The sequence below is a fragment of the Gossypium hirsutum genome, chromosome D02 (assembly GCF_007990345.1).
Source record: "Gossypium hirsutum isolate 1008001.06 chromosome D02, Gossypium_hirsutum_v2.1, whole genome shotgun sequence".
NCBI lineage: Eukaryota > Viridiplantae > Streptophyta > Magnoliopsida > Malvales > Malvaceae > Gossypium > Gossypium hirsutum.
The window spans coordinates 70,512,695-70,539,154 of NC_053438.1; the positions used below are offsets into that span (position 1 = coordinate 70,512,695).

The 26,460-nt window shown below is 30.4% G+C and overlaps 4 protein-coding genes across 6 annotated transcripts; all 4 read right to left on the bottom strand.

Moving 5' to 3' along the window:
- Positions 1-1,680: 1,680 nt before the first annotated feature.
- On the bottom strand, positions 1,681-5,439 carry LOC107908790 (protein RER1B). Of its 2 annotated transcripts, none has more exons than XM_041089243.1 (4): positions 5,262-5,439; positions 3,182-3,538; positions 1,977-2,157; positions 1,681-1,914 (listed from the first exon to the last, which is right to left on the bottom strand). In XM_041089243.1, the coding sequence occupies exons 2-4, from the start codon at positions 3,517-3,519 to the stop codon at positions 1,861-1,863; spliced, it is 573 nt and encodes a 190-aa protein (XP_040945177.1). In that variant the 5' UTR covers positions 3,520-3,538; positions 5,262-5,439; the 3' UTR covers positions 1,681-1,860. The 2 variants fall into 2 exon arrangements, with proteins under 2 accessions (XP_040945177.1, XP_016691547.1); XM_016836058.2 differs by having other exon boundaries at positions 2,005-2,157; positions 5,262-5,438.
- Positions 5,440-6,401: 962 nt separating this feature from the next.
- LOC107908789 (uncharacterized) lies at positions 6,402-9,027 on the bottom strand. Its single transcript, XM_041088375.1, has 8 exons — positions 8,820-9,027; positions 8,554-8,729; positions 8,501-8,521; positions 8,384-8,458; positions 7,630-7,731; positions 7,469-7,551; positions 7,217-7,405; positions 6,402-7,144 (listed from the first exon to the last, which is right to left on the bottom strand). The coding sequence occupies exons 1-8, from the start codon at positions 9,004-9,006 to the stop codon at positions 6,757-6,759; spliced, it is 1,221 nt and encodes a 406-aa protein (XP_040944309.1). The 5' UTR covers positions 9,007-9,027; the 3' UTR covers positions 6,402-6,756.
- A 1,278-nt stretch (positions 9,028-10,305) lies between these two features.
- Positions 10,306-14,686, bottom strand: LOC107908791 (glucose-1-phosphate adenylyltransferase large subunit 1). 2 transcript variants are annotated; one of them, XM_016836061.2, is made up of 15 exons: positions 14,518-14,686; positions 13,957-14,246; positions 13,730-13,852; positions 13,289-13,459; positions 13,121-13,213; positions 12,961-13,044; positions 12,831-12,886; positions 12,644-12,737; positions 12,315-12,500; positions 12,133-12,213; positions 11,967-12,053; positions 11,783-11,887; positions 11,583-11,689; positions 11,432-11,492; positions 10,306-10,721 (listed from the first exon to the last, which is right to left on the bottom strand). In XM_016836061.2, the coding sequence occupies exons 2-15, from the start codon at positions 14,191-14,193 to the stop codon at positions 10,620-10,622; spliced, it is 1,587 nt and encodes a 528-aa protein (XP_016691550.2). In that variant the 5' UTR covers positions 14,194-14,246; positions 14,518-14,686; the 3' UTR covers positions 10,306-10,619. The 2 variants fall into 2 exon arrangements, with proteins under 2 accessions (XP_016691550.2, XP_016691551.2); XM_016836062.2 differs by having other exon boundaries at positions 13,957-14,206; positions 14,518-14,678.
- A 9,295-nt stretch (positions 14,687-23,981) lies between these two features.
- LOC107908793 (40S ribosomal protein S25-4) lies at positions 23,982-25,620 on the bottom strand. The gene is made up of 4 exons (XM_016836063.2): positions 25,477-25,620; positions 25,316-25,390; positions 25,091-25,225; positions 23,982-24,285 (listed from the first exon to the last, which is right to left on the bottom strand). The coding sequence occupies exons 1-4, from the start codon at positions 25,477-25,479 to the stop codon at positions 24,172-24,174; spliced, it is 327 nt and encodes a 108-aa protein (XP_016691552.1). The 5' UTR covers positions 25,480-25,620; the 3' UTR covers positions 23,982-24,171.
- Between the last annotated feature and the right edge of the window lie 840 nt (positions 25,621-26,460).

Consider the following 26,460-nt stretch of genomic DNA (forward strand, 5'->3'; position numbering starts at 1 on the left):
ATATTTGCTTTAAAAAGTTTACACTTTTAAGCTTTAATACAATGATAATTTAAAATTTTTAAAAATTGATATAGCAACAACTTTAAAATTTAATATTTACTCGTTGTGTCAATTTAATAATAATTTAAAAATCTTTAACAATTACATAAACATATTCTTCCAAAATCGTTAATCCTTTCGGAGCCGTTCCTGACAATGTTGTTTTCTGTTATGGTTAAACTCGAGTAGATGATGGAAGGACAAGTACCTCGATAACCCAAATTCTAAATGTGGTAGGATCGCCTTCTGTAATGATCAAGGCTGGTAAGCCCATCGGTCCACACGGTTGTCCACGTACCAGTAGAAGATTCAGCGGCTACCGTGGCCCTTACTTCCTCAGGCGGAACTTTGAGTTGAGGAGTTACTCGGAAGGCTGCCAAGATATCAATATCTTTGACTTTATATTCAGGAGTATAATAAGTCAATTTATACTCTTTAATATAAATTCCTTACTTTTTTTATCTAAATTTTAAATGCAAATAAAATAAATGAAATAGAAATGGATAAATAATATAAAAATGATATTAATATAATATCCTAATATATTATGAATAAAATATATAAATAAATTCCAATACTAATATAATATATATTACAATATATAATGACAAAAAATTAATAATCGGATAACTACTAGAATAGTTTACCCTTTTTAATATAGGAAAACTATATAACAATGGTCACCCAACTATTTCTCGTGTTCCTATTTTGGTCACCTAAATTAAAAAATTTTCAATTTAGACACTAATATTTAAATTCGTTCATGTTCTGATTATCCACCATTAAATTGATAACGGAAAGCTTTTTTTTCTATGGGTATAATAACAAAATTAGTCACCAATACTTACATACTCTATCAATTTGATCTTCAATCTTCCCAACCAAAATTTTTAGCTTTTAAAGTATTCTACATCTATAAATATATTATTAATTTATAAATTTGTAAAACCCAAAAAAGAAAAAAAATTTATCTCAAGTACAAATTAGTAATATAATTTAAAAAACTCTTAAATCACCTCTATTTTTTTTAAAAAAATTTTACAACTAAATTAGATAATAAACTATTTTGATATATTTTTTAATCTTTCATGAGTGTGCTAAAAATGAAAAAAAATGAAAATTCATAAGTATATTTAAAGAAAGATACATGAGCATGAACAAATTTACAAAATCACTACAAATTTACTAAATATAAATATATTATTAATTTATAATTGAGATTTTTTTTTAAGTTTTACAAATTTATAGCCTTGAAATAAAATTGATAAAATTTATAAATCCAAAGGAATAAATTTATAAAATATTAAGAATTAGAATAAATGAAAACTAAATGTATTATTATGTCGATTAAAAAAAGTTTCTATTATCAATTTTGATGATCAAAATAGAAAATAGGCATAGTTGAATCACTATTTGTATAGTTTACCCTTTTTATATATTAGCCATTAATTTTCCATTTACTGCGGAAAACCCCATCATTGCACCAGTTATGAAAAAGCACATCAGAAGAGAAATTAAGCGCATAATCAACCATTGATGGTTCCTCCTAATAATAATAAAAAATGATCTTTATCACTAACAATTTAGCTACCAATATAAACCATCAGAGGACTGAAACAATGATTTTGTTGCATGTATACATTTCTGCCCAATAATCCCCCAAAATCTTTGATCATATCTTTAAAAATGTGTATAAACAGGGTCAAACTGAACTTATGTTTTTGTAATAAACTGCATATTTAAAAAAAAAAAAAAGAATCCATAAACAGCATAAATTCATCTTCTCCAAAGATGAAAATCAATGATCATGTATGCTGAGATTCAATCCTCACGAGAACCACTGCTACTAGCAGAACCTTTCTTACCGGAATATTTCTGTAAGAAAAAAAAATTGTTAAGATTTCCTGGTTGGCCACGAGTATAAACTAAAGGCGAACCCGTTTTCCGATGCTGAATGGGATATACTTGTATTTGATCATATGTCCGATTAGACGCCTCATTGTAATAACGAAGAGAACGATCCCATAACAAAGTAGTATAGGCCAAAAGACGGGAGCATCGAATACAGAGAAGAAAGTCATGACAAATGCTATGCAGAAAGCCTTGGTCATGGAGTACCTGCAAGACAACGAACTTCTGAGATCAAGAAACAGCCCCGCAAGTTTAATAGTTTATCTAAATAAGTCCTTATTCTATACTTATAAAGAAACAGTGAAATGCATGAAATCAGAATAATCGACAATGACGAGGTAATTAATGATGAAATTGACAGATAAAGAGCAAATATGCTTTCAATCATATTCTTCTAGATTTCCAAAATCAGAAACTTGCAGCAGAACACTGTCGCCTGTGCTCGTAAATTGTAATGCAAGATCATTTCGTCTCATATTCAGCAAGTATGCTAAAAAACACCAAACAGAGCAACAAAGGTTGGAATCTTAGAGATTAAATCATCTCCAAGAAACTCTTATGCTACATTGCAGTTAAAGACAGGGTTAAAGCTACATGAACCAGATTGCATTTTACCCTCTCTCTTAAAAAGTTGAGCAAATTAACCCTTGTGTGTTATATCAAAGAGCAAATAGATCATTTTTATTAAAAATTTCATTCATTTGTACTGTTAAAAACTAGCATGACTACTAGAATAACCAGACAATGACACATGATGTGACACATGTACCTCATATTGGTATACAAGAATCAGTTTTTAACCGTAAAAACTGATAGAATTTTTAGTAAAAGAACGAATTTGCTCTTTGATCTAATGTACAGAAATTAATTTGCCCATTTTTTGAGTAAACGAGGCAAAAGACAATCCGACTTCTAACATAAGAACTTTCATGGTACCTTTACCTTAAAAACAGTAATTGAGTGTCACTTAATACATGCCATTTAGTTAAAATCTTAAATAATGCAATAACTATTCCTTAAGTTTCATGATCATCAATGACAAAAAACATGTACATATTCACACATAAATTTCCTTGGTAAAAAACAAAAGGCATGTTTCCATCCATCACGAAAACCAGACTATGCTTTAGACTTAACCAAAATATCACAAAAGATTTAGGCACAGAGCACATAAAACAAACTATTACCGCATCATTACAAGTAAGAACATGAATGATAAATTTTCAATTACCAGAACTTAAACTCGGGTAGCCTACGAATAAACGGCTTGAACTCGTCTGAACGTTTTATTGGCAACAAAGGTCCATCGGAACCTTCGAGTTCAGGATCAACCAAAGGAGACAAAAACCCAAATCCAAATAGCAAATTCAGTAGGTAAATCCCTAGACCGAACACGAATATGTAAAACCCTTGATCGGAATAGACCCGCAAACAATAGATAGCTACTATAACAAGGGATCCGATCCACCTATAAGTCGTATGAGGAGTCGACTTATCTAGATAATACTGATACATCCTCCAAGCATCATGTCCCCATTGAGGCATCGGTGGCCCTCCGATTCCTTCCATCGGATATTAGCTTCAAATCCTATTTCATAAGAAAAGAATCAAATCAAAGTAAGCACAAAGATCCATTAAGTTCCCAAAATAAACACTTAAAAACCCTAATGCTATGTTTGTTTACCAAGTACATGCTTAAAATCTCATGATTCAGAAATTTGGAACTGAGATTTTGAAAATAATACACAAAACCCACCAAAAGGAAAATCAAACCCATATCACACAAACTAGAGGTGAGCAAAATTCGATTCGACTCGAAAAAATCGAAAAAAATTCGAATTTCGAGTTAAACGAATCAAATTATTCGAGTTAATCGAGTTATTCAAATCAACTCGAATTTTTTCGAATTTCGAGTTTGAATCGAGTTGAGTTTTCGAATTCGAATAACTCGAATAATTCGAATAATTAGAATATTAAACTATAATATTTTACATGTTTACCCCAAACTCCTAAACATTTTTACTTTTCCCTAAAAACTTTTATTCCTTCCCACTTTCCCCCCAAAACTTTTACTCCTCTCCTCTCCCAACTCCCTAATCTACCCAAAATTCATTTCTCACAAAAAATTTACTCTCCCATTTATTTTTCTCAACATTTTACTCCAAAAAACCTCAAAACTTTTTATTTTCCCCCAAAATTTTTACTTACTCCTACTTTTTTCCTAAAACTTTTATTCCCTTCCCATCCCACCTCCCATTTATCCCAAACCCTCATCCCTCCAATTTTTTTTAATATTTTCCCTACAAAATTTTACTCTCCCTATTTAAATTTCCTCAAACTTTTATTTCCAAAAATTTTTTATTTTTCTCCTAAATTTTTATTTCTTACCCTTTATTCTCAAATAAAAAATTAAAATTATCCAAAAAAATCACTAAATATAAATAGTAATAATTTTATTTATATATATTATTTATATTATTAAATTAAATTTTATATTTTATATTATTTATATTATTGAATTGTTTAGCCGTATTGAATATTTATATTAAAATTGAATTATTAATTATGCCATAAAATATTCGTGTTAAAATTTTATATTTGTATTAATTTCACATTTTATTTTTAAAATAAATTTTATTAAAAAAATATATTTTTACATTTAATATATTTTTTAATTCCAAAATAAATAGTGACAAGAATCTGAAGATAATTGAAACAACTAAGCAAGCAAAGAAGCTAACTAGTATATAAAAAATTAATAAATAAATTATGAGGTGATGAAAGTTAATAAAAAAATTTGATTACAGTGGATAAATTTTATTACAATGGGTGACAATGGTTACAAGGACCCAAAATTATTTTTTAAAATTTAACTCGAACAAATATATTCGATTCGATTCGAATTATATCTCACTCGACTCGATTCGAGAAAACTTCAAATAAAGTTAGGATGATAAAATGAGATTCGAAAACTTGATTAACTCGAAAATTTTCGATTCGATTTGATTCGATCAAATGCTCACCCCGAACAAAAACCAAGAGTTACCCAGAAGAACATGAGATCCCATAATTTCCCTTCAACTTTCTCACTAAACAAACAATAACCCATTTTTTTTTCTTTGAAAGGAAACAAGTAAACCTCAAAAACCCAGATCCAGAACAACCAAAATCGTTGAATTGAAAAAGGAATCTATCATGAATTCTAAAAAAAAAAAATGGAATGCTTGAAAAAACAAAATTGGGATCTTTAAGAAGAATCAATATAAAACTAAAAAATTGGTTTTAAATATAGTTTTTAAAAGAACTCAAACCTCAAAAGGAACCTCCGTTGTTCAGCTTTGGACTAAGAGGAATAGTTTTTTCTGGTGACAAGAGATGAAAGCAAGAGGCGATAAACAAGCAGATCTATTCGGAGATGGGTATCTTTCACTTCAATTTTTTTTATAAATATTTTCTCTTTTTTTGACCATGTTTTTCCCCCTTGTTACAGCGTTGACTTTTTAGTTTCCCCGACAGTGATGTAAACGGAACGGGAAACCATATGCCTTTCTCGGCCTTTATCTATCTATATTAAATGCTAGACTACAGCCATCTAGTTAGTCAGGTAATAAAATAATCATTTAATTATTTCTTTTTTATTATCGATCATACAATTATTAATACAAAAACTTCGTCAAAAATTCTCAAAATTAAAAAAAAAACACAATTAATCCCCTATTTTTCTACTCATTGAGTACTTAAATTGAAAAAAATTATCAAATTTTTTTTATAATTGATTTTAAAAGTTAATTGTTAAAACTAATTACTCCTTTTTTTCAATTTTTTAATTAAAATTACCCGTGTCACAATCACAGTTATAAAAAAATAATAAAAATTATTAAATTTTATTAAAAATATAAAAAATATTTAAATTTTATTAAAAACTAGGAAATTATAAAAAAAATATAAACTTTAAATTAATAAAAATTATAAAAAATAAAAAATAATATTTTAAATACGAATTTTATATTTCCTTTCACATTTTTTATAATTTTTTTACTATTTTTATGATTTTTATAAAATTTTATAATTTTTAATTTTTACATTTTTCTTAATTTTTAATATTTTAATATTTTTAATAAATTTTTATAATTTTTTTATTAAAAAAGATTATTACACAGCATGACTTTAACTGAAAAAATTAAAAACAAACAACTATTAAAATTAATGGTCAAAATTTTTTTTGATACATTTTAATAATTTAATTATGTAAAGAAAAGTTTTTGATGCATTTTAATAATTTAAGTACGAACTTGATTTTTAAAAGAAATTAAAACTTGATATGATACATTTTAAAAATTGAATGAAGAAAACGAAACTTAATATTTTCTTTAAAAAGTTAACACTTTTAAGCTTTAATACAATGATAATTTAAAAATTTTAAAAATTGATATAACAACAAACAACAAATATTTAGTCGTTGTGTCAATTTAATAATAATTTAAAAATCTTTAACAATTACATAAACATATTCTTCCGAAATCGTTAATCCTTTCGGAGCCGTTCCCGACAATGTTGTTTTCTGTTATGGTTAAATCGAGTAGATGATGGAAGGACAAGTACCTCAATAACCCAGATTCTAAATGTTAAGCATCTTCTTTACCAACATGCTGCTGTTCGTCGACATGTTCTAGGACCGGAGCCGAGCAGATGTGTTAAAACATCTCAAGTTGAGCACACTCCAGTAGATAGAAGCAATGCCAAAACTGGAACCAGAACCGGCACTCGCTCAGACCGAATGGTGACTCTTCCTGAGGACTAAATGCATTAATGATCACAAACTAGTGTTCCACCTTTGATCTGACAACCAGTCAGTTCGAGTGCAGTTTCAAAGAAGCCTCCTCCATCGATATTAGAGTTCATTGACGGTGGCGAAAACTGAAGGATAATGTCTCTCAACGTGAGTATGCCGAGTAAATGCTGTGAATCATCGACTTGGAAACAGAAATCGCTTTTAGTTCTTGCTACATTCTTCATTGCTTCCTTGAGTGTATCGGTTTTTTTGTTGGTGACCGGTGAGTCCATTCTCGGACGGTATTTATTTCGTAGTTGAAGAACCCCTGCCGATAAAAGAGCCCCCATGTCTCGTTCGATGGTAGGATCGGGATCCCTGTCACTAGTCTCGATACGAATGAATTCCTCCACGGTCACAACCCTGTAAAACCGTAAAAATTTCTGTAAGTTGTACTACTTGTCAACGGTGGCAACAAATACAAACATTACTCACTTTCGATCACGGAAAATCTTATCGTTCTCCATAAGAAGGTACACATCGCCGTTTCTAACACTACCGATCAGCATTCGAGTTTGTCTATTGATAACAGCAACTGCACCGGTTTGGCTTTTAAACAAGACATGAAGTGCATCGGCTATGCTCTCATCACCATACACGAAACTTACACTCTCGTTTTCGAACCTGAAAAAAGATGTAAAAAAAATCAAAACTTAAGCAATAATTGCTCGAAAACGATACACATACCGGAATTCCGATAGCGGCTTTTCGGCAATACTATCGAACCAAGTGAGTCCATCAGATTGAAGAAGCAATTGGATAACTGCATTCTATCATAAAATAGGCAACAAGTTAGCCTTCTATTTGCAATATATGGCTTGGTAAGCTCGATTTATAAGTACTTGTACCTGTGTAACGAAACCTGTGACTTTAAGATTGGATTGTTCGACAACCGGCACGACTTGGATTCGGTGTTTCGAGATCAGCAACAGAACATGAAATAGGGTATCCTATAAGCGTACAGGGAAAAATGGATTCCATAGGAAAGATTTTGCTAACTCCCCTACCTAGTTCCAATTGGTAAAATTCAACACATGAGGGATAATATAATTTTTAACCCTGAACTTCATTTTAGCCCCTAAATTTAGATTCAATCAAAATAATCAAAATTTAATAACGTGACTAGTATTCTTAAAATATGATTGAATTAATCAATTGAACCAATTAAACCGATATATTAATTTAAACAAGAGGTTAAATAAAACTGTTCAAAATTGATAAAATTTAAAACTGAGACAAAAATCAGTTGAACTGATTTTATTTTTAAATTTTTATTTAATTATTATTAGTCTAGCAATTGAACTAATCAAATGGACTGGATTGAAAAATAATAATATGATCGACTCATCCATCGGTCCAATTATTAGAATAAAATATATGAAACTCTAATATTGTATTAGGTCATCAACTAAAAATTTATAGTATCGTGTTATTAAGTTTTTATATTTTTCAAATTTAAGAAAAAAATAAATCCAATTACCAAGTTCAAAATAGAAAAAATATCGAAATTTAATTACTAAATTCAAATTCTTATCCACCTATAATTCACCTTAAAAGGCATAGAATTCAACAAGAGAAAAAAGGCCAAAAAAAAAAAGAGACCTTTGTATTGCCAATTTCAGGATTCTTTTCAAGCAAGGACATGAAATTGCCTTTGCCAGTCTCCTTGCTAGCATTCTGCAAAAGGACATAATCATACATACATACATACATACTTACACCAGTCTCCTTGCTAGCATTCTGCAAAAGGGCATAACCACACACACACATACCTGAAGGGACCAGAGAACCAAGGTGGCAAAATCAAGGAAACCAATGTAGCGATCTGGGAATCTGGTTAATGGGATTTCAGGGTCTAAAACATCAACAATGGGAGCACCGAAGGCATTCTTTGTATACAAAAACTCAATTGCATCCTTCACAGTATCCCCAGTTTTCAATTCCACAACTATATATAAAACCCAAGTTTAATTTCAACAACTACATATTTTGTCTCTAAATACATATATACATATATATTGCGTAAGAAATGAATTACCAGGTGAGTTTTTAATGCCAGGGATTGAATTGTTAATGGGGATACGATCAAGAAAAAGTTGCAGAGCAGTGGCTGAATCTGAATCAGTTTCAGGGTTGTTTCCGACATGATCAGCTTTGATGGTCTCTTCTGCTTCCTTTAAGACACCTCCTTCTAGTAGTTTCAAATCAGTTCTCGTATCTTGCATGGTGATTAGGGTATTACTATTATTATCATGTTCTTCATTGTTTCGGTTTTATGAGGAAACTGTTTTTGTTTTTCATGCATTTTGTGGCAACATGTTTCTACGTAAACTAGGCCACGTATAGAGACAAAAGCCAGAACAAGAGTGTGTCAATATGGTGACCTGCCACGTGGAGCTTAATGGTTTCACTTTTGCGGTGATGGGTGTTGTGAGATTTTTACGTTTTCGAAGTATATCTTGAATGAATGGATTACTCAACATCGATTTAGTTCGTATAATCACCTACCTAAAGAAATGGGAGCGTTTTGCTTATGGTAAGGTTTCAACCACAACTAATAATATATAAGTCATTAGAGGGGATGTATGGTGTCACTTGATTCGATAAGTGAATTTAGATGTATAATAATGTCATATATAAGGGCATGATTCAAAGCTCATCATAACTTAATGTTTGGCAAAAGTATCGTAGAGATTCTTATATGCATTTTGTTCCATTTACTAAAAGGAAATAAGTAAATTAATCTTTATATATTAAATTAAAGAATAAAATAGTCCTATTAAAAATTACGTTCATTTTTATTGTTAAAACTAACTCCTATACGTTATAATGAAGTACACGTAGCACAACACATGTAATTATTTGATTATTCTGTTAGCTGCGTCAGTTTTTAACAGTAAAAATGAATTAAGTTTTTAACAGAAAAGACCAATTTGCTCTTTGATTGAACATATAAGGACTAATTTACCATTTTTTTAGTAAAAAGAAGTAAAAAACAATCTGACTCTTAATGCAAGTGCTAATTTTTAATAATAAAAATAGATGAAATTTTCAATAAAAAAAATTAATTTGATCTTTAACTTAATATATAGAAACTAATGTTCACATTTAACCATGCATCCACCTATAGGTAATTTTAGATAAATTTCTTTTAAAATAGATATCTGAATCCCAAGTATAACCCGTAATAATCTATAATCTATCTTCCAGAGCGTAGGCGTTAATTTACCTACTAAAATAAGCACCCAAGATCCCAACATCACAATTCCACGAGTAAATGCACACATTTCTTTTGATAGATGAACCGTTCACCGAACCCAACCCGACAAAATGCTTTCGTGCAGACCCATGTCCCAAGTAGCCACTTTTTGACACTCCAACTCACTCACCATAAAATTGTAAGATTACCATAACTTAATCCACAAACAATACCAGGGTTTGTCGACAAACAACACTTCGGATGCTTCTTAAAACGATTAACATCAAAACGGATAAAAATAGATAAAAGAAACAAGCATCAGCCATTTTAGTCTCTCAAAAGATATATTATTACTCTACTAATAAAAGGAAACAAGGGCTGCTAAAGCGCTAGCCATCTAATTTTCTTAAACTTATTTCTATGAGAACCATATTTTACAGTACATAAAAGAACTTGTAATTTACATAATAAGTTGCAGCTTTCATTTCTTTTTCTTCAAAGGCAAATGCTGCATGTACAGCATTCCGCCATATCCGACATTCAGACTCGAATTCAATCTTCATCGGTTGCTTTTTTCGCAACTCGAATTCCAATCTTCAAAGCTGCCCCCATGGATGTCATTTTTAAGGTCCCCCATTTTTATATAACTGTGCCATCTGCTATGGTTGCCTTCTCCATTATGATGGTTAAACCTGACCTTATGTAAAATCCTTCTTCTGGTCTATCTGCTTCTTCAACACCCTAATCAAAAGAAATAACAGCAGTTCATTGATAGTTTAATTTGATGTAGCCATGGTTGAAAAATAGAGGCAAATAGACCACTCAAGTCCTCTCAATTTCGATATTGAATAAATTATCATATTTTTTAGTTAATTTATCCTAGTTTTGATTGGTATAATAATAAATCTAGTGTTTAACGTTTATACAAATTGTCATTTTGGGTATGATTCTAAAAAGTTTAACAAATTACTATCCTATTGGATATTAACAAATTTAGAACCAATACCAAATTGACAGAATGTATAAATATTAAGGGCTTTTGTTGAATTTTTTAAAATTAGAACCAAATGGATAGAACGTCTAAACATTAAAGGTTATTATACCAATCAAAAATAAATTAATGAAAAATCAATAGTCCTTAGTTGCTCAAACTTTCGAAATTGAAAGAGACAAAATTACTCGATTTTTTCTAAGAGTGACCAATTTGCTCAATTTTGAAATTGAAAGGAACTAATGAGGTCTTTTTACCAAAAATGGAAGAAATAAGGATTTCAATGATGGCTATTATAACAATCAAAATTAGGATAAATGGATGTAAAAAGTGAACATCATGATTAATTGATCGAAATTGAGAGGGACTAAATTGATCTAATTTTTTTTAAAAGGGATCAATTTGCTCAATTAACTGAGAAGGACCAAATTTCTAAAAGTGGAAGGGATAGTATACTTACATCTTTGTTCACAATGACCACATCTTTTCCAATCTTAGCATTCTTGTCAATAATGCAGTTCCTATAAAAGCAAAAACCATACATTTTTTAGAAAAAAATAAAGTTCTTGTATTTCATTCGACTCTCGAATTTGTTCTTCATGTTAAGTTACCTGATTTTACTATTGCGTCCAATTCCGATCGGGACCTTACCCTCTGCCAATAGAGAAGCAATTTCGGATTCAGTTTGGTAATAGTCTGCTCCCAACATTACCGTGTCCTGTTAGATAGCAAAGAGTGAATAAGAGGAATCAAAGAATAAACGTTAACGGAAATTGGTTTTTCCTTAAATGGAAAAGGATGAAAGTTAAACCTGAAGCTCAACACCATAGTCCAAACGCGAGCGTTCACCAACTATCGAGTGTTGGACACTGCATTCTCGTAAGAAGCATCCATGGGAGATTATTGCATCTTTAATCTGTAAAAACGGGCCAAAACGTGAGAAGTAAGAAAACAAAAGTGCCGGAAATAAAACCGAAAGTAGACCAATCCCATACCCTGCATTTGTCGATTTTGGTTGGTGGTAAGTAACGGGGAGATGTATAGAAAGGTGTCTTTGGATCATAAAACTCAAATCTCGGAAACTGAAAAAAGGAGACAAGTTTTAGAGGTTAAATTTATTTCAAGAACCGAGCGGTAAGTTCATATATAAGTTTCACCAACCTCTTCAGTGAGGGCCAAATTGGCTTCGTAAAATGATCTGATCGTTCCGATATCTTCCCAGTAGTCTTTGAAAATATATGCCTGTACATACGAGAGACACTCAGAATTTAGTGCATAGCTTTGATAGGGGTCAGTTGTGCATTTGTAGCTTAAACAGAAGTTCCGTTTTTAAAAGTTCTTACCTGGACATCATGCTCCATGACAGCAGCAGGAATGATTTCGGACCCGAAGTCATTTGAAGTCGGATATCTCCATCTTAGAAGCTTTAATAACACATCTGTCCTAAATACGTAAACTCCCATCGATGCAATGTAAGGAGATTTCATAGCTTCTTGGGGAGACAACCCGAGAAGTGTGGTATCGGTTTGCTACAGAGAATCATAATAATAAAGCACATAAATAATACAGTTTCTTATCGTAATGCTACAGAGAATCATAATAATAAAGCACGTAAATAATACAGTTTCTTATCATAATAACCGTGATAACATCGATGCCTGAACATGCTTACCATTGCTTTCAAATCGGCACCCTTTGGTTTTTCGGCAAACTGGACAATACGACCCCTTCCATCCATCTTCACCAGTCCATAATCCGATGCACGGCTAGAAAGTAACACATTATGGTCAGCTTTTTAGTTGGAGTAAATATATATCCAACAAGAAGTACGTTATTAAAACAAGAGAAGATATAAAAACCTGTTGTCCACTGGCACACACGAGATTGTAATATCAGCATTATTGTCGACGTGACTCTGTTATGCATCAGAAATTAGTTAGTTAAATGCCAAAAAACACGAGTCCCAATCTCGTAAAAAGCAATCAATACCTGTAGAAACTCCATATAATCCATTCGATAAAGATGATCACCGCACAAGATAAGTATATTCTCGATATCCCTATTCTTTGCATCCTACAAGAATAAACTTAATTCATCACAAAAACAAACTACACGAAATTAGAAAGGGAAAACGAAACTCGGGTTTTACCTCAAATAACCAAATGAATTGTCTCACAGCATCAGCGGTTCCTTGGAACCATTTCTTCCCTGCTTCTCCCGATGTTTGAGTCGCTGCCAGAACCTGTTAACCGAATGAATCGTTCAATAATCTAAGAACAAATGAATCCTTAATACTGTTGATACTCAAACATCGTACCTCGACAAAACCATCTCCAAAATTGATACCATTGCCATAATATGTACGAGCAAGGTGACGATTAAGGGAAGCCGAGTTGAACTGAGTCAAAACAAAAATCTTGTTGATCCCACTATTGATACAATTACTCATTGGAATATCAATCAGCTTATAACATCCTCCGACTGGAACCTAAAAACATCATAATTCACATAAAAAACAACATTCAACATGTTTTATATGAATCAAAATCAGTAAAAGTACCATAGAAGCCCCTGTATTAGAAGCCAGATAGCATTTTGGCCTCTCTACTAAAAAAGAGAAAATTAGTCCTCGTAAGTAGATTAAATGACCAATTTGCTCTGGGACTAATCTGAGTACAAGGAGTACAAGGACGTCTATGGTACTTTTGCATCAAAATCAAGTATATATCATCAAATTCGTGTATATATATGTTCTTACAGCAGGTGTAGCAGCCCTTTTAGTAAGTGGAAAAAGACGAGTCCCTGCACCACCTCCTAATATGATTGAAGCTACATTTTTGGGGTCAACTCTTGGTCTTTCAAACCGACGTGGTTTCAATGTCTAAACAGATAAATTTTCTCAAATAGTCATGAATCATACATAAAAAAAAATGCAAAATACAAGATCATGTAGGGACATAAACGGGAAAAAGTTTTGAAACATACCACAGCTTCCCTTGGTGTATCTGATGTAAGAACAGCAGAAACACCAGATTTTATCTTATTTTCCTTCTTATCATCACCTCTCAATGTGTTTGAGAGCTGATTGAACCAAACACTCCCTCTTGTTCTTTCCCCTAAAAATGTATTTTTAATATCTCCATTGCCATAGCCATAGCCATAGCCATTTCTTGTATTCAATAAAGGAGAATTGGGTTTAAAAGCTACACAACATGAATCCATTGAAGCTCCTTAGCTGATATAGCAAGAAAAAAGATGGCTCAGATTGAAAAACCCTGAAATTTAAGTGTAAATCACATAAAGGTAAAGTTGTGTTAGATACTTAAAAGGGACTAAAACCCAAAAAAGTGAGTCACGAAAAAGAGGCTAAATGATCGGATCAAATCCAAGTATTTTAAGATTACATAAACAACCCAGACCATAAAACTCTCGAAAGAAGCTAAATTCTCAAAGACCCTGAGATCAAAGAACCATTAAAAGAGGAACTAATGTGTACACTAAGTGGAAGTTGGGGAATTTGAGTAAGAAAAAGTGATAAAAAATGACCTTTTTCTTCTTCTTTTTTTGCAGATGAAGAAGCGGACGTAAAGGTGTCTAGATTCAATGGAAGATTTAGCAAATGTGTGACTGAATGTAAATGAAGGTGGTGAAATGGTTGCAAAGCTATAAGCTTTCTTGGCTTGTGAGCCTTTTTTTTTTTCACGAGATACCCTGCAAAGGGGTATTTATATATCTGGTATAAATAAAATAAAAAAACAAATGGTCAAAAAATGACTAATTTCATTGAACCCCCTCTATCTATCGCTTAAATTTCAAATTGGTCCTTGAATTTCCCATTGTATAGTTGTACGTTTATGATTTCAATGCTAGTTAAAAATCAAATTATAAAGGAATGGACAATATGAATCTAAGATGTTTAGAAAAATGCAATATTAATAATATTTTTAGGGGATGGATTTGAATTATAAATTTTTGAGTGGCCAAAATATAATTTTATCATGTAGTAATTTATGATTTTATAATTTTTGAAGAGGCTTAATCTTTTTTTTTTTCATTTCGAGAGTCAAAGTATAAATTTAATTTATATTAATTTACAATTTAGTCATTTATTAAAGGACTAAATAATAATTTTTTTATTTTTTGGAGAACCAAAATCATTGTCTGCCCTTTTAGATTAGCCTCTCTCTCTTTATATATATTCATATTCTTTTTTATTATTATTAAGGGTAGGGAATGAAGTATAATATACTTTAAACTAGGTTTGTTCATAGGTCAGATTACCCGTCCAAGTTCAAAGGCCCATCCAAAATTTGAAAAAGTTTAGGCAAAAATATTAGACTAAAATTTGGGTATGGACAAAAAAAATTAGGCCCGTTTGAAATATGGGCTGGACTTGTGCTTGAATATTCAAGACCCAAGCCCGCCCCAACACATTTTCAGTTTATATAATATTTTATATTATGTTATTTTTATATATTATGTAATTTAGAACACATTAAAAAAATAAAACTATATTAAATATATAATACTACTCTAATGTAAACATTAAAATAATGTTAAAATGACTGTATAAAAATTTTCAATAAATAAAAAATTATTAAATATTAAAATAAAATAATTTTTTTAAATATAGACGAACTTAAAATGTGTTTGGGTTAGTGTTTTGCAAATATGAACGAGTTTGAGTAAAATTTTAAACCCAATATGTTAATACCATGCTTAGACCTGAACCTGGCCCGATCCGTCCCATGAGCACCTCTACTCCAAACTAATGATATAATACTGATTATTTTGACAATTCAATTAAAATGATTTGTAATTTAGAATTTCGATATTAATTTTAGGATATATAATGAAATTAACCCATTACAAAAAAAATCTTTCAAAAAAATGACAATAAATGCCGATCCAAGTTTTTCCTAACAGGGAAAGCCCTTGGTAGCCTAGCACATGTCTTTTTTCAACCCATAAAATTTATAATTAATAAAATAAAATAAAATAAAATAAAATATTTCCAAAAAAATAATAAAATAAAATACATAGATTTGTCGTTTTCAGAATTTTCAGATATTTTTTTGCCCAATTTCCAATTCTCTAGAATCCAGCTGTTGATTTATAGATTTAATTTTTTTGGTGATTATGAAAAAAATATATATATATATATTGACGGTTCTACTGCAATATTGGACATGTTGATGATAGCAACATACCTCCCACCCAGTTGGACATGTTGCCTTCCTTGTCTTAATTTAATTTAATTAATATAATCAATTTTTATAAGTGTAATAATATGATCTAAGATCTTCCTCGTTAATCGTAACTAGTAAATTATATTCGAATCATATATGCTCTTTTTAGTAAAAGAAAATGTCTAAAATTACTTATAGTTTATTTCTAATCCATAAATAAAAAGATAATACGCTTCAATGCATTTAAACTCACGTCCTCTTGTATCGACAATAATGTTACCAATCGAGCTAAAACTCAATCGACTATACACTATTTTTTATACAAGGAAATTTCTTCTCGTTGTAGCTACATTTAATTAACCACGTTTAAGAATTGAGTGTTTTAATTTTTTATAAGAATATTAGATTTGAAATTTAAAATACGAGTTAAATTTATGTTTTAGTAATGAAGACCCAAGATTATTATTATTTGAATTATATTTAAATATAAATAAAAAATGAAAAATTAAACATGCTCGATTTAAAATTCTATTATAAATTTAAAAAAAAATAAAGAAAATGGGTTCCATTATTGCTGCAAAGAATACCTAGAAAAAAGAACATATATTCGATCTGTTCATTATTTATTCACTCATTTATTTATTAATTTGCATAAAAAATAAAACATTGCAAATTTTATTTTTTTATTATTTTAATTTATTGATAGAAGGAGTTAGTGACAAGAGTATTTTGTCGTAAGTATTAGAGTTTGGGTTCGATTCTAAGTAACTTTGTTTCCTTCTCTTGTAAAAAAAAATTTGTTGATACAAAGGAGAGTTGGTAATTTATGACGGTTCACTTAAGAGATGGAGAATCACAGATACATTAAGATGATTGAGACGTGAGTGTCGAGAGATGATTAGAAAGGAGGAAAATAAGAGTCAATAGTCTTAAAGGAGAAAAAATGTCCAGGTCCATCATCTAGGGTTCAAATGTCTTTAAGAGAGTTATCTCATATAGTTCTTGAAATGCGTCGGGTCTAGACATGATATTAACACACTCTAAACTTGTCCAAACTCGGTTTGACTTGGAATATGGGCTTAAAATTTTTCCCAAGCCCACCCAAATTTAAAAATATATATTTAAATTATTTTTAATTTAATATTTAATAATTTTTTATATAGTTATCTTAACTTTTTTTTAATGTTTACATTATAATAGTATATAGTATATTTAATTTTTATGTATTATAAATTACATAATATATAAAAATAACATAATATAAAACATTACAAATAAAAAAAAATCAATTCAAACTCGAGTCTGATCTATATTTTAAACCAGCCTACATTTTTTGTTCAATATCATTTGTTTTAGGCCGAATATTTTTCTCAAACCTTTTCAAATTTTGAGCGGATTTTTAAACTTAGATGAATAATTCTTCTCATAAACAAATCTAACTCTTTGCAAATTAGTCGATTTACTGATATTTTTTTCATCATAGATTATCTTAGGGTGAGTTTGGATGGGCGGTGCGTTTACCTGCGGTTAGTGTAAAAACAGCGGTGGTGGTGAGATTAGACACTGTAGCGATACTGTAGCATGAGACAAAAAGTAAACTAAACGCACCGCACCGCACCCAATCGCCCATCTAAATCCACCTTTAAGCAGACATTAATGTCTAAATTATCATAAATATACGCTATATATGAATGACAAATGTGATTATCATGAATGTGATTCCGATGGACATGATTAAAACATTGGGAAAATAAAAATCCAATTAGATTACTAGTGTTTTGGAACATCATGTGATGACATGTATAGTACTTCCAAGTCCAAACAAGTAGATATTTACTCAATCATAACAGTGGCAACCAAATACTAGATCTTGGACCCCATACATTCATTACCTAACCCCATTGACGGTTCTCATTTCATAGAGACCAAACATCCCCATGTTGTGCCTTTCACTTGACCCATGTGCCCCTTTCATGTCAACCCTATCTTCTTGTTTGGTTCCCAATTGCAAAAAAATCCTTTCATTCATCTTTCTTTTTATATCTATCCTCTTAATATAATCAATCATTACAAGTATTTAATAGAATAATGATTTCAATAGTTAATTCGGAGTAAAATTTGAGAGAATTTATACATTTACATTGAGCGAGACTCGAATCTGAATTCTTTAAAGTTCATGTCATTAAGCTAAGATTCCATTGGCTCTGTTGCCTATTTTCTTTTTTGGGAAGTATTTTCTATATCCGTTTTACTGTTCATGTTCAAGGTTCGTGGTTGTTCCTCTTAATAGTGTCGTCTTCAATGTTCGAACAATGTTCTCCCATTGAGAGGACAATGTGCCTTATTACTGCACCCAACACATTTCCTATTTTCAATTGCAAATGAATGGTAAGTTTCTTTTACTCCATGGTTGATTGATTGAGTTCTCATTGATAATTAATATCCAGCGAAGCCAAAAAAACAAATTATGAGGAGTCAAAGTTAAAATATAAATTTTATGAGAGATAAAATGTAAATTTACCACTGTATTAGATTATAATTTTACAATTTTTTACAAAGAATAAATCATCATAATGTTATTATTCTTGGGAAGTCAAAAGATAAATTTACCTTATATTAGTTTAAACTTTAGAGAATTTAGAGGGTTTAAAGAGAAAATATTCCATTTTAGAGGGTCAAGGTTATTTCCAGTCGCTTGTGTCACCTCTGACTATTCCTTCGATACATTTAAGATCTTTCAATCGGGTGGGTCATATTAATTTTGGGTTCATTCAATCTAAATAAGGTCAAATCAATTTTTAAAATTTTGAGTCATTTTAATTTAGGATCAATTTAGATTTTAATCATTTCAATTTTTTCGTGTTGGGTCATTATAGGTTCCAAAACATTAAAACTATTTATGTTATATAAAACTAAAAGCATTTATAAATTAAAAAATATAGTTTCAATTCGAATAGTTGCAAATTTTAAGCATATCAGCTGTAAATCAAATCAAATCGAATATATTTAAGTAATAACATAAATGAATTTAACAAAATCGAACCAAATACTACCATTCAAATTAATTTTTCGTTTCTTTTTAAATTTCTTTGCTTAATGTCGTTCAAATTCAAATTAGTTTTTAGTTCAGGTTGGACGAATTTAATTTATTAATTTTTTATATCTAAATCAAATCGAATTAAATTTAAATTCGAACCAATGAAATCAAGTTTTCAAATCCGGAAAAAAAATAATTACCCTAATATGAAATAGAGAGAGAGATGTGATTGTTAACTAAAGAGACCAATCATGCAATCTGATTTGTCAAAATAAGTTAAAAACAAATTTCGAGGAAAATTCCAAACCCTAATGAAAGCCAAAGCTGATAGGTGCTTTGAATCTTTGATGGTTCAAAGTGGGGGGAGAAAATGTTCTCTTGACCGTACACGTGGCTATTAATTAACGGCTCCTAATTGTCTTTTGTTTTTAAGGGATGTGACCCTCGTATCCATGAAAAGATTAATTTTAATGGATCATAAAACAAAAATGGAGGCTACATCGGTTTTATAAAAAATATATTTTTCATGTTAGTTTTACGTTGTACAGAGTAATTTCTTTTTGAGATTCATAGTTGTCGTTTCTAACAATCTTATTTCTAACAATGGAGTGGGATAGGGTCTAATGTTGTCAAATTCACCACCACTCCATTTGTTAAACACGCGTTTTGCTTTACCACCTACCTTATTCTACCATGGATGTATAATTTAAAAAATCATTATCACCTCCAAAGGTGTAGATAGGGGGGGTAAGCCACCCTTAACGATAAAATATTTACGCCCCCCAAAAAATTTATGATTCACCTTCAACTCCTCTAAAAAGTTTTTCTAACTTCGTCCCTGATCACCTCCGTAGACATTGGATGCATTGATCCTTATCTCATCCCACATATTAGTTCTTTTATAATGCATTATTATAATTTTATCCTTATAGTAGTTATAAATAAAATAGTAAAATGATAATTTAATATAATAGACGAGATAGAATGAAACAAGTACTTATTATGACTGCTCCATATTCGTTGTTAAAAAAAATTTCACCGCACTCCGCTTTATTTTCCTGACATTCACTTTAAAAAAAAAAATCTCTCCAATCAAAATAAATCGATTCAAAATTTATTAAATGGTTTGAATTTTATCATCCCTAATTATAAATACCAGTAGTCCAAAATTGAACGCTGGAAATTGAATGAAAAACTAGAACCATTGATCATTGATCAATAATTAATCATAACAATAATCTCTCCACTTGAATCTTGATGGTTTCAGTTGTGTCCTAAGTGGAGATTGGGGACCCCAAACATGATGGGAAATATGCTACAAAGTGGGGTCTCAACTTTATTCTAAATTTTAATATTTGAATTCGAATTTTAAAAAAATTATTTCAAAATATTAAATAATACAATATAGAGTTTTTAGATTTCATAAACGGGTTCAATTGGTGATATATTTTAGTAAAAAAAATACAATGTCAAATTTAGTCTTTAGCGTTTATAATTTTTTTTGTCAATTTGGTCCTTATTATTTTTTAAACTAAATCTGGCTCTCAAATAGTTAAAAAGAGTTAAATTTGATTATCGACCTTTAAAAAAGAGTCAAATTATTGTTTTTTAAACGAAAATACTGATTAAAACGTTAAATTTTTAAATATAGTAGTCTGTATGACAATCCACATATACTTCACGCTATTTTTTTTGAATATTTATAAACTTTCTATAATTTTTTTATTATTATTTGTTGGCGTGTCGTATAAGTTAAATAGTGTCTTGTCAACATGAAGTACATATAGACTATCACGCGGTATTCGCACATATCATTAAAAAAATTTATGTATTAATCAGGATTTCATTAAAAAAATAATTTGGTACATTTTGAAAGGTTAACGGCTAAATTTAATTTTTAAAAAGTAAGATTCAAATTGACAAAAAATGTAAATGTTGATACCCGAAAGAATATAATAGATATTATAAAACTTTAAAAATTGGTTTCATCTAACCCCAAACCCGAACTTGAAAATTTTATTAAAAAAAACATGTCTTATTCCACCTTTGAATCTGATTTTTCTTTTAAATGATTCCTATATGATAGGGTTGAGCCAAAAATTGATAGATTCATTTTATATTGTCATCCAAAATGAGTGGTATTGGACCTCTCAAGGAGGACCTATTTGATAAGAACAAGTGATTGAGGCCCTGAAATGTAAAAACAACTGAAAATGGAAGGAACAATGTATATTATGTGACAAAATTTCACGTGGGATGCTTGTGAGCCAAGGGTGCAAAGCTCCATTTTCGTGATATCTATATATGTATGTACATAGGATTATATATGGATATATTTATATATGTACAAACAAAATTATAATGGTGACATGTGTCTCTCTATTTAAATTTATTCAAAAGACATTCCATGAATGCATATTTATATGGTTAAAATACGTAATAAGTCCCTATACTTTTCGAAAATTTGAAATTTAGTTTTTCTACTTTTTAGAATTTATAATTTAAGTCCAACTATTAAGGTTGTTAAATTTATTGATGTGCCATTTTCAAATAAAAAAAAACTTACTTGGTAGCCATATAATTGAAAAATGACGTAACGAACTTGAATTTAACCTTAAAAAAACATTGTTAAGAATTAAACCCTACATTTTAAAATCTGAAAAGTAAAAAGACTAAATTCTTAAAAATTAAATATAATGACTAAATTTCAAAATTTTAAAGAATATAGAAATTTATAACATATTTTGGCGTAGTTATATAAATAGATAGATGTAGATATATCATTAGAATGACTTTTTCTCTCTCTTTTTATGAACCACAAATGCTAATGGCGAGTTAGGGTGAGTTTAGATGGGCGATTGGGTGTGGTGCGGCGTGGTGCGTTTAGCTTATTTTTTGTCTCACGCTAAACGCACCGCCCATCCAAACTCACCCTTAGTAAAGTTAACCGGTCAGCTAAAAATCATGGCAAATTGTAGAAGTGAAATCCAATTTCAAGTTGTTCCAAATCTTATTCAATTTTAAAAAAAAATTTAATATAACAATTGGTATATGAATTTGGCTTACTTAGTTTTTTTTTTGTCTCAATTTGGCACTTGAGTTTAATTTCAATATCAAATTGGTATCAGATTAAATAATAACATGTGACTCAATGAATATGTGCTCTAATAAAAAACATAGGTACTTAGTTGAGATATATATCAAATTGAATATTGAAGCCAAATTTGGGTACTTAACTAGAGCAGAAGAAAAGTCAAGTATCAATTTGAAAAAAATTCAGTACCAAAGTGAACACTAAAGTCAAACTTGAGTACCAAATTAACAAAAAAACACACACTCAAGTACCAAATTAAATATAAAAAGCAAACTCAAATATCAAATAATATATTAACATTTTAAAAATATCAACAACCCAAAACCAAACAACCTAAATCGAAATTGGCACAAACTTAAAGTGAACACGACTAGAAATAATCCAAACATGTAATAAACCTCCCCAAAAATCAAATCTTCAAATTCGAACATAAACTAACACGAAACTGAAATGACCCACAATCGTAAATTGACCCAAACTTGAACTAATTCAAACAAAACTAACCCAAAAAACTTCAAATCTACATAGATTCAATTCAAATTGATCCAACACAAAATGCACAATTATCAAGTCTAACTACCACATCTTCTTAACCAGAAATGGCTGGGGAGAGGAAAGGTTCTGTTTTTTAGGATACTACTGGAAACAGATCCAATAGAAACGAGGTGGGGCTTGTAGCTCAGAGGATTAAAGCACATAGTTACGAATCACAGTGTTGGGGGTTTGAATCTCTTCTACCTTTCCCTCTGGGAGTAGAAAAATCATGATCGGGATGGTGGACCCAAAGCTATAGAACTTGGGCGTGAGTCTTTTGCTGAAATGGGGTGACCTTTTATTTATTATTTGTCGTATATTTACTTTTTTATATATACAGTATTATTATGCATAACAAAATAAAATAAGCATATATACTTTTTTGTTTTATGTCCCGTAACTTTTGCTCAGCTAGGCTTGAGCAGAATAGCAGGGCAACTATATCATGGGCTAAGGAAAAGGCTTATATGCAAAATAGTACTCAAACTATGCAAATTTCCCATTTAGGTACCTAAAACTTTTTGGGGTAAAAGTAGGACCTAAAGTTTTATTTTGTTACCACTTTACATACCAGCTGTTAACTCCTCATAATTTTTTTAATCAATCAAATTATGACACATCATTTTTAATTAAATAAAATATTTAAAACTAAGTTTCAATAAAAAATTAAATTTAAAAAAAAAAGAAAAAGAAAAAACAATTCTCCCCATCCCTATCACTCCCCTTACTTCATCTTCTTCCTTCATCATGAGTGAAATAAAAAACCCCATAAAAAGTGAAATTAAAACCCCATAAAAACTTGTCATAGCCTCAAAATGGAGCAAATGTGGCTTTCTTTTGTCATTTTTTCCTTTCCTATTTTGAAATCTTAATATTGAAAATGGGAATACGTTTAAATGACAAAGAATGAGGGTTTATTTTAACACTGAAAATAAAAACTTTATTTCAATAGGAGAAATTTTAAGTACCTAGAAGAAGTTGCATAGTTTAGGTACTCATATACATTTGGGCTACACCTGTTTCAAAACAAACCAAAACCCATTCCTGGCATCTCAAGCCAGAGTCAAATTGCTATACATTTGGTAATTTCATCACCAAATATCCATAAAACTTTAACACACATACACACATATATGTATGACAATCCAATATGCGATTGAACAAAATAAACCACATATCAATCTCATTTTGAGGAACAAAAAATTATCCATTAAACCAGAACAACAAGAAACTGTAGCTCACACATTATAGATGGAGGTCTTTAGCAAAAGGAAAAATCGTTCACAGAAAGTCAAGAAAGGCAAATACTACATAGAACTAATTTAAGCAAAACTATAACAAAACATCTAGGTGTTGGTTGCCCTAGTGTAAATCTGCTGGCTTGAATGGGCAGACACCAAACGAATCGATCCTCTTGCCATCAATTCCCTTATAGCCTTCCTAGCAAGGGATCCATTAATCTGCAAATGCGTATGAAAAAACATATTAGACGTAATAACAAAATGCTGGCTTTCACAAGCGGACGTATATAAAAACAGCAATCTAGCCGAGGACCAAAATCCTAACTATAAGCCTTATTTTTGGACAATACATTCTGTTATATCCTCTGGACAAATCCCCTCACTGGATTGTCTTAATGGTGCAATCAAGTATCGGACTAAGGATACACGTAAGTTTTTGCAAGGCTGTGTATATATAATATATTGGCCAATCAAGTTTATCTACAAAATATGCAATTTCTTATTGGCCACCGTACATGATTTCCTTATGGTCAATAATTGTTGGTGAACTCTTATTGAGTTTGACATTATCCCTTTCTTATTAGTAAAAAGTTCAATCATCCAGGTTTATCTAAGTCTACTGCCTTACAAAAAAGAGCACCGAGGCACACAAGGCGTGTTCGCCTCATTAAATGGGCCTTGCCTGGAAAGGTCTGAGGCATTTTTGTTGAATGCTACAAAGGCACAGACGCACCTAGGTACATGCCTTGACAACACTGACCCTACTATTCAGCCTCAAACAAGGGACCCAAATTTCATCCATCCAAGCAGCAAGTAAATTATATATGGTAACCATATACCACAAATTCAAATTCAAATTCAAAGCTAAAAAATACTACCAAATATCCCTATCTCCAGAAAAAACGCAAAAACACAAACAATGGTCAAACAAAAATCATATATACAGCAAAAAAAAAATCTACACGCAAACAGGGAAAGCACATAACCAAAAAAAAACATAAAAGAGGTAAATTTGAAAAGTTACCCTCATACGATCAGACAAAATTGAGGGAGTGATGAGCTTATATTTAGGAGCCTCAGATAAAAGCTTATCATAAGTAGCCTGGTCAAACAACACCATGTTGTTCACCTTCTCCTTTTGCTTTCCCTTGCTCCACTTCTGTTAAAAATAAAGGAAACCCGGTTTATATATAACTCTAAAAAGCATAAAAATCAAACCCCATTAAATGAATTTTAAAGGATAAATGACCTTCTTCTTTTGCTTGCCACCACCAGACTTTGCTGGCTTGGAAGAAGGTGGAGGGGCCTTATCTTTCTTTGGTGCCTACAAAAAGAACACAAAAAAAAATTAGAAAAAAGAATGTATTTAGATTGAATAAAGACGAGATGAAGATAATTGGATGAACGTACCATCCGATCTGCTCAAACCTCAAAGTGAAGAAAAAATTGGGAGAGGCGCAGTTTAGGGTTTGGATTTGGTTGAAAAATGAGAGCTTTTTAACTATAAGGGGGTTGTTTGCCCTAGATTTGGTACGACGCCGTTTTTCTTTTTCTTGAAACGGTGTCGGTTCTCATCCGCTTTTGGGGAAACAAAGGGCTTTTCAGCAGGCCCAAAAAGTGATTTTTGTAAGATATTTCACTGAAAGCCCTATTTATATTTATATGTAATTACAGTAATTTTATCAACAAGTAAGAAAAATTAAAAATGGACCTAAATCGAAATATTTGGACGATTTATAAAATAAAATGTTAAAATTTTTAATTACTCATAATTGAATTAAATTTTATTTTTATTGAATATATAATTAATTTTAAATTTTTATGATGTAAAAAGAAACCTTTTATATTTAAAATGATGAAAATAATTTAAAATTTATTGTTTTTTACAAATACTTATGAAAAAAAATTAAAATATTGTCAAATAATATTCATAAGTTGTAAAATAAATTTGGTTCGTCAAAAATTAAAAATTAATATGAAAAAATCGAAAATCGAAAATCAAATTGAATTAAATTATAATTACAATTTAGAAAAACTTGACTAAACCGAACTAATATCACTCCTACTTTTCGTGGGTAAAAGAAAAAAGTTATCCAAACTTGATATCTATAGGCTTTTTTTTTATCACTATACGAGTGACTTAGCTTTCACCATTAAGTACTTTATTGATGATATCTTTTACCCCAAATTGTGGATTTTAGTAAAATATTATCTTGCCCCTCTCTCTTTTTTTTATATAAATATTAATTAGTAAAATTTGTTGATATCAAGAGTTTCAAGGGTGAGTTTGTGATTCAAATATGATCGGAAATGTCTAAAGTTGAAGGTTAAATTAAGCAAAATAATAATTGGGTTTTTCACCTTAAAAGTTGACAAGGTCTCTTGTGGCACAAA

Coding starts and splice junctions, on each gene's coding strand:
- LOC107908793 (XM_016836063.2), bottom strand. Junction 25,226..25,315: donor GTGGCAAGCAAAAGAAGAAG/GTCATTTATCCT, acceptor TATTTTTAACAG/AAGTGGAGCAAGGGAAAGCA. Junction 24,286..25,090: donor TTTTGTCTGATCGTATGAGG/GTAACTTTTCAA, acceptor ACGCATTTGCAG/ATTAATGGATCCCTTGCTAG.
- LOC107908790 (XM_041089243.1), bottom strand. CDS start 3,519: ATGGAAGGAATCGGAGGGCCACCGATGCCTCAATGGGGACATGATGCT. Junction 2,158..3,181: donor CTACCCGAGTTTAAGTTCTG/GTAATTGAAAAT, acceptor GTTGTCTTGCAG/GTACTCCATGACCAAGGCTT. Junction 1,915..1,976: donor CATTCAGCATCGGAAAACGG/GTTCGCCTTTAG, acceptor TTTTTCTTACAG/AAATATTCCGGTAAGAAAGG.
- LOC107908791 (XM_016836061.2), bottom strand. CDS start 14,193: ATGGATTCATGTTGTGTAGCTTTTAAACCCAATTCTCCTTTATTGAAT. Junction 13,460..13,729: donor AAAGGGCTGCTACACCTGCT/GTAAGAACATAT, acceptor TGATGTTTTTAG/GTTCCAGTCGGAGGATGTTA. Junction 11,690..11,782: donor ACTATGGTGTTGAGCTTCAG/GTTTAACTTTCA, acceptor GCTATCTAACAG/GACACGGTAATGTTGGGAGC.
- LOC107908789 (XM_041088375.1), bottom strand. CDS start 9,006: ATGCAAGATACGAGAACTGATTTGAAACTACTAGAAGGAGGTGTCTTA. Junction 8,522..8,553: donor TGGTTCTCTGGTCCCTTCAG/GTATGTGTGTGT, acceptor GCCCTTTTGCAG/AATGCTAGCAAGGAGACTGG. Junction 7,145..7,216: donor AAGATTTTCCGTGATCGAAA/GTGAGTAATGTT, acceptor ACGGTTTTACAG/GGTTGTGACCGTGGAGGAAT.